Here is a 7,768-nt window from a genome sequence, read left to right as displayed (position 1 = left end):
CGATCAGTCTTGTGGGGCATGGTACCTTGGAGTCACAAAGAATGACATCATTTTTAAAATAAAAATGTAAATGCAAAATTATCCATTATGCAAAATAAATGTTATGTTAGACAATTGTGATAATGGAAATATTTAATGCTAATTTACTCAAGGACTGATAAACTGGTGCCGTATGCTTGAATAGGTGAAATTAAAGATGGGAACTGCTGATTTTGGAAAATATAAATTTTCAAAAGGCATGAATAATGTAAAAATCAAACATTTTTTGAGTGTGGAATATCTTTACTTTCTGATGTTAGTTGCACCCTTCGGTTGTCATATTCAACAATTCCATTTGACATCATATTAAGGTAGCCTGATCAACAATATAAATTATACAGAAAGGCCATTTTATACTATTTGATTTAAATTTACACTACATTTACATTGGGGAATTTAGCAGATACTCGTTCCAGAGCAACATACAGTACATAAACAAACAAACAAATCTGGTCGAAAGGATACTACACAAACCTGCCCACCCAGTCTCATCTGCAACTAGCGTGACACATTGGACAATAGCATTTTATATTCCATCCTGGCAACAAGATAAAGCCAACAATAGCCAAGGTATGCCAATACAGTGGTGAAAAACATTGCACACTGAATTGTGAAATAAGAGGATTTTTTTCTGTAATTATACTATGTCATTCTGCTATCAATATCTGCAATGAAATATGGAATAAATATACAATCTTACCATTGGTTTAACACCTGCTGATTTTCCGTGAAGCTAACAAATTGCCAACATTTATCTGATAAAGGAATTTTATTTTATTGTAATCTTATTGTACAAAATGTGGGGTATTAGTATCTCCATGGGCTGTACTTTTCACATTGGGCATGGAAAATACTAATTCAGATTTACTGTGTGCTGATGTGTGCACACAGTAAACAGTTAATTTGTAGCAAAATATACTGTATGATTATGTTATGATTTACAGCAATGCACATTTTAGACAGATTTGGAGAAACTAAAGGACACCAGGGTACACTTTTTTGCTTCATAGATTTTTAGTAATTACACATATCACCTACACATTTTGCACACGTGCGGTCAAGGAGGTAATGATTTCACCAAGATAATTGCATCTGTGGCACTTAATTTCTGCCTAAATTATGAATATAAACTAATTTATTAGTCTATTGTAGTCTTAGTATTGTAAATAGTACAAGTCTCTTGCTTCATTTAAGCCACTTTCCAAGTCTCTGTGCCTGGCACATCTGGAGTTATGAAGCCTTAAATACAACACCCACTAAATTGGCGAGCATTGGCCAGATTTGGGGTTAATCAGACGGCTGTTAAACCCATACCAACATCCATAGCTCGCATGACCTCTGGAGGTGGAGCAGGTCAGCGCTTCAATCTATAACCGGACGATTGTCAGCAAATACCACCTCTAATGTTACAATATCCAATCCGCCCCAGAGTAGCTGAGCAGCAACGCAGCAAGGACACTCCTAAGGGGAGAGACAAATCAGGCTGGCTGCCCTGGAATGCACCTGCCCAGGGGCTCAGGTAAGTGCATCCTGCCGATGACCTCGTGTCCCAGATTGGATGTTCTGGGGGGTAATTATAGCCCCAGCTATGGTTCCGCCCTAATGCTGACTGCTTACCTTCTGCTGAGTCCTCAATTTGTCTCTAACAACATTGCTATTTGCTGTATTGGTAACTAAATTCATTACATATTGCATGAGATGGCATACACAGCATATATTATTGTTGCTACTATTAATTTGTTAAAGGGGAATTGCGCTTTCAAACACATATGGGCTTATTTTGTTTATATTGTCCTTCTAATGAATGTCAACCTTCATTTTTCGATTAGTTATTTTGTTTTAAGGCGCAAGTCCACATGGTACTACGGTTTCCGGTTTTTTCTTTGAAGAAAAGCACAGCAAGTCGGGCAATGATATGCTGCCCAGGTCTACTTCCTGAATTTGTAAAGGTAAGCAACAAAACATCGTAAATTATTAACAAAACAAAATAAGTAATCGAAAAATTAAGGTCGACACATTCATTAGAAGAAAATTAGAAATAAAATAAGCCCATATGTGTTTTAAAGTGTAATTCCCCTTTAACTAAATGCCCTACAAACAAGAAAAAAATCTTGTCTGTTAAACAAACTCCCAACATACAAAACAACATTTAGGTCTATAGTTTATATTATTATAATAATATTATGAGTAATAATATTATGACTTATAGTTGATTATACTCCTTTCCATATAAGTAATATATAAACCTATGTATACATACAAAGACATGGAATAGATACAACATGTATGGTTCAAACCACCCAAAATGTCTCAAACCATGTTACATAGGTTTAAATAGAAGTCTCAACTTTGCCTGGATACATTCCTGGGATATTACAGTACACTAGTATTTTTAAGTGTTCACAACAACTATATAAATGTGCATTTGTGCAAACTTCAAGTCCTTGGAGGCTGAAGATCACATAAAATGTTAGTTACATGAAGAGTGACATCTAGTGGCTCTATTTTGAGGTTTCAGTAAATGTACATTTCAGTTAGACACTACTGGCTAACCTTATTTGCAGTATCAGCACTTATCGTATTTCCACATTGCTGCACGGAAAAGACACACACAACATTTCTGACAAGGCAAGTAAGATATGGGTAGATTCCCTGGTCTTCTAGTAGCATAATAGTATCAAAGGGTCAGGCAGTCGTGTGAGTGTGCAAATATGGTATTGAACATGGTCACTCACACGACTGCCTGACCCTTTGATACTATTATGCTACTAGAAGACCAGAGAATCTACCCATATCTTACTTGCCTTGTCCGAAATGTTGTGTGTGTCTTTTGTGAAGTTGTCTTTTAAAATCGCTTTAAGGAATAAATACAAAAGATTTTCCAAACAGTACGATGTACAAAGTTTATTATACATTTCCCATGTGTCCATGGATTTTAGTGTCCTACTTCACAGGGATGCTACATAATGATTAAAAGCTATATTCATGGCATTCAGCGGTTGAAAACATGCTGGCAAGCATTTATTTAAAATGAACATGTATCTATTAAAATAATGATCAGAATAAAAAAAGTAACCAGTAACCAAATTCGAACATTGAACAACAACTTGATGGGAAAGCCTCTTGTACATTACCCGGCATGATGTGAAATAATATTTTATTACATTTTATTATTTTTTAAAAAATTGCCTATTTATTGCCTACCATAAAAAGTGAAATAAATAATACATTGTGTAATGTAAGTGCAACACTGAGTGCCACGCTGTGTGTCATAAAGGTAAGGCTTGCAGGAATGGTGACATGCTGAACCTTAGGTGACCCGTCACCTGGCTTCACCCCACTCTTTGATCTCTCCCGCCCTGTCATTCAAACACGCTGCACCACATCCAAGAGCTGAACTGGCATTGCGCAGTGCAAGCTGTCACAGGAGAAACATTCTCATTTTGAAACATGGTAGCTTAAGTGCGATGGTATAAGCCATTGAGATCTACATTCACAAGCATGGTTTGTGTCTGGCATGACAGCTGTGTACAACATAAACAAATACAATACTTTTTAAAAGACTTTCATCCAAGGCATCTGCAAGATATATTTCTTTGGAAAAAAATACATGAAAGCAAAGAAATTTGCAAGCAAGGCAGCTGTGAAGAAAAAGAAAAAAGAAAAGAAAAAAAAGGTCATTGATATCTGCTTGTAATGAGTAATATCTGAACTAAGTTAATGTTTGAATTTTTGGGGGGTTTCTGCTAATACACATTGATAGTTGCCTTACTTCCAAGAGTGGAAGAAATTTTTTTTTTTTAAGTAGTGTGGTGATACAAAAACAATGAAACAAATACTTCCCCCTTTACAGGTAAGTAGAGGTCCAGGATTTTCAGCATTTTTCACAGCTCGTCTTATTATTAGAGTTCATTTTTAAAGCAAGTTGCACCTACAATAAGCAAAACGATGACTTCACAGAGGAATGTGCATTATTATCTGTCAGATTGTCAGTTTTATCATTACAAAGTTCACTATAGCTAACGCCAGGCTGAATTTTTGAGGACACAGTGAAAATTCACAGGGGCTTACAGTGAGAGTAACAGCACATTAAAACAGAAGCAAACAAAGAAGCAGATTACAGACTACCTTGTGATGGCAGTGGAGAGCCAAATGAGTACTTGTGGTCACATGCTAGAGGTTGAAAGATGTGCACCATAATACCTGTGAATTTCGTTGGTGTGTTCTCAAATTTATAGCACTTATTTCATAGAAAACAGACAAAAAATCTCTGGTGTTGTCATTAATTAGGTGCCATGTAAGGCCTTCCAGTGAGGACTCGGTGTATCATCTGATCTACGTTATGTGTACTTGTGTGGGTCTCGGTGAACTGTGCTGGGTATAGAACATGCGGATGGATGTGCTTGGAAATCCACATTGGTGAAACTTCCATAGTTATAGATTCAGCCTTTTTACCAGGTGAATTTTATGTAGCACTGTGACAAAACCAGTGAAAAAGCACTGCGATAAATAAAATAAAATAAATACATTAAATGCAACGACAAGACGGTTTGCAGGCATTTTTTTTTCTTCTTCAACTGAACCAAAGATTACTGTAATTAAGGGCTTTGTAGATTCATGAATTTTAGGTGCAAACTTTTTCATTTTAGATGAGAAAGCAGGAAAAAATCACTTGATATGCATATTCGGGGGGTCAGTGCATTTCTGAAAAATCATTGGGCTGTGACATTCCTTCTCTCCATTGAATGCCTTGTTTTTTTACCCCTATTTTCTGAATTCACATTTTTTAAAAATCCCACACTGTAACTCAACTGGATTTCAACCCCCCCAGCCAGATACAGTATGGGAAAGTACTAACAGCTTAACAAGTGTGAGTGTAAAGGAAATGCTTTGTAAATGCAGATGAGAGTTCAGTGAGGAAATATACATACATATTTTAAATGTGTTAAGCATGCACACTGTGTACAGGAAGATGTTATACTAATATTTAATATATGTGATTTTTTGCATTTAAGTTGTTACCTCCTTGTGGAGTCCTGGATTTTCATATAAAATTATATCCATGGACATGTTTATAAACAAATCTTGTGTACACATTTTGTCGGTACACATACTTTTATATTGTTCTGCAGATGGATACAAACGGTAACCTTATATATAATATTTCACGTTATAGAGCTCATATGGAGGACTACAACTGAAATTAACGGGCATAAAATAAATTTGTCAAATTTATTCAGAGCTGAAACAAAGCTGGAGTACACCTCCATCACTTATCTAAATATATTCTATCTATAAAAAGTTTGAGGTAAAATAGATTGTTTTTGTTTCGTTTTTTTGTTGTTTTTCTTACTAAACTATTGCCCTTGTTTTATTCGTTGAAACAAATGGCTTGTTGTGTCATGCAAAGTAATTTGATCAAGTAGGGATATTAAACAATAAATAAAATAAATAAATTAATGAATAAATAATTTCCATTCCACTTTACCCTTTGAATCAACATGTGTGCATCAGTCAGAAAAATGTACATTGTTTGAATTCAAAGTCATATGTAATCATATGTAATATTTTATATACATTTCTTGTCCTTATTTTAAGGGCCTATATATTGTGAAAAAACCACTAATAAATACATCACTACCTCTTCTTTTAACATGGGTATTGTCTAATAGTGTTAAAACTGATAATGAGCACATACTATAATAAATATGTAATAAACCTACATTTTAACCATTTGAAATAAAAAAATGCACTTATAGTATGCTCAAATTTTCAATGACTGATATTTTCAGTTTTGACATACTGATATTTACAGGAAAAGAAAGAGTAGTCTACTCATGTCCCCAAAATGTTTTCTAACAATATAAATAGGCCCGTAAAGAGTGACCCATTTTTCTTAGATCATATAGAGTAAAGCATCCCATACTTGATTACACCTATTATACAGTATGTAAAGTGGCATTAAAGGGCCCTGCATTGCTTAAAATGTTTTTCGTCATCCCATATTGACACCTCTTTGCCCAGCTGTAGTAGTTTTTTGTCACCACGTTCACACATCGCACAGCTAGGACATCCTAGCCATGCGATTCACTTGACGCAAGTCAGGTATCTTGACGGGACAGCAAATTTACAATCTTATTATTGTAAATTATTTTTTGAAGAACAAAAAAAAACAAAAAAAAACAAAAACCTCTCCAAAATAATAAATTCAACCCAAACGCTTACTCGTTATGTCATGTCACCTTTGACATGTCAAGAAAAAATGGCGTGACACTGCTGATTGAAAACCAAGAGAACAGTTGTGATGTACAACTGATGAACCATGATCAAGTAAGTGTGCACTTGTGGATGCTATATGTATTACTCTGTCTTTAGGATATTTGTTACATTGCACAGTTGAATAGTATATAGCAAATAAACAGTGATGACACAATCTCTGACAGAGCTCACTGTCACTTCATACACCCAGTATTCAGTGTAAAATGTGAGACCTGTATCGGCACAGTATTGTCAAGAATTACATTCACATGTCCCTGGTGATGACGGCACAATTCTTGAGTGGTAAAAAAAAATGAATGTGTGTACGTGTGAGTGGAAAACATACACGCTCTCAAGTCAATCCTAAACATTCTCCATAGCAAAAAAAAAAACCGACAGACCTTTATTACTTTCAGAAGAAGAAGAGGGGCGTCACCACAGGTGTCACTCAAAGGAAGCCACATGAGGCTCGGTACCCTCCCACTTCCTGGCAGGGTTTCCTCGGCCCGTTTTGGACCGCGCGGTCCGTTTTGTGTCCCTCCTACTTTGGGCCCGACCAGCCGCGGTCCCCGTAGGCGCCCTCTCCGGTGGCGGAGTGGGGGGAGGGGGCGCAGAGGTCCGAGTCGGTGTCGGACTCGCCCTCGGCGATGTACGGCCGGACCTTGGCGCATCGGGCCACGCCCCCGAAGTAGCTGTTGTTGAGGAAGTCCAGGTTCTCCTTGGACTGGGAGATGCTGAACCCGCTGAAGGAACGCTCCAGCTCCTCGTGGTCCACGGAGGGGATGGAGATGGAGGTGTCGCTGTCTGCTCCGGCCCCCGCCCCCGCCCCTGACCCTGCCCCCGCCCCCGCCCCTGACCCTGCCCCCGCGCTCACCTCCTGCTGCTGCTGCTGCTGCTTCCCGTCCTCGCCGCGGGGGTGGTGGTGACCGCCGCCCCGCCCGCTCCCGTTGGAGGAGCGGTCGTTGGCGGGCGGGGGCGGGATGCGGACCAGGGAGGGGTCGCCCACGGGCGACGTGCGCTGGCTGCGCTGGTGGAATTCACCGACCGAGTGCTGCTGCCAGGAGGTGGAGGGGGGGCACTGGCCCTGCGGGGGGCCGGCGGCGGAGCAGGACGCGGGCGGGGGGTCGAAGTTCTTCTGGCCGGCCGCGCTGTTGGAGCGGATGATCTTGGTGATGGAGCCGCTCTTCTCCATGTGCTCCCGGCTGTCCACGGGGCTGTGATAGGGGGGCGCCGGGTCAGGCTCCTTGGAGCTGAAGTAGGCGTCGGTCTCCGACTGCGGGATGCCCATGCGCTGCACGTAGATGTTCACCAGGAAGTCGAGCTTCCTCTCCATAGACATCACCTGCCAAAGAAACGGCAGCGCGTGTGACTGCACATTCTCTAGGTCAAAGGCATGCAACCCTCGGGTTCCCCGAGCACCAGAAATGTTTGGGGCTTCTATCTCATCTGAACCGCTAACTGAATAATTGGA

The 7,768-nt window shown here is 39.5% G+C and overlaps 1 protein-coding gene across 1 annotated transcript in view; it reads right to left on the bottom strand.

The window, feature by feature from the left end:
• Positions 1-2,928: 2,928 nt before the first annotated feature.
• The window catches only part of LOC135238319 (potassium voltage-gated channel subfamily KQT member 2-like), a 52,095-nt gene continuing 47,255 nt past the window's right edge, over positions 2,929-7,768 (bottom strand). The window contains exon 18 of the mRNA XM_064306103.1: positions 2,929-7,639. Within this exon, the coding sequence (XP_064162173.1) occupies positions 6,839-7,639 (801 nt within the window). The 3' untranslated portion in view covers positions 2,929-6,838. The remainder of the gene's footprint in view (positions 7,640-7,768) is intronic.

This window comes from Anguilla rostrata, chromosome 13 (assembly GCF_018555375.3).
Source record: "Anguilla rostrata isolate EN2019 chromosome 13, ASM1855537v3, whole genome shotgun sequence".
Lineage (NCBI taxonomy): Eukaryota > Metazoa > Chordata > Actinopteri > Anguilliformes > Anguillidae > Anguilla > Anguilla rostrata.
Note: the sequence above shows the minus strand (reverse complement) of the source record. Positions and strands in the feature narration are given on the sequence as shown.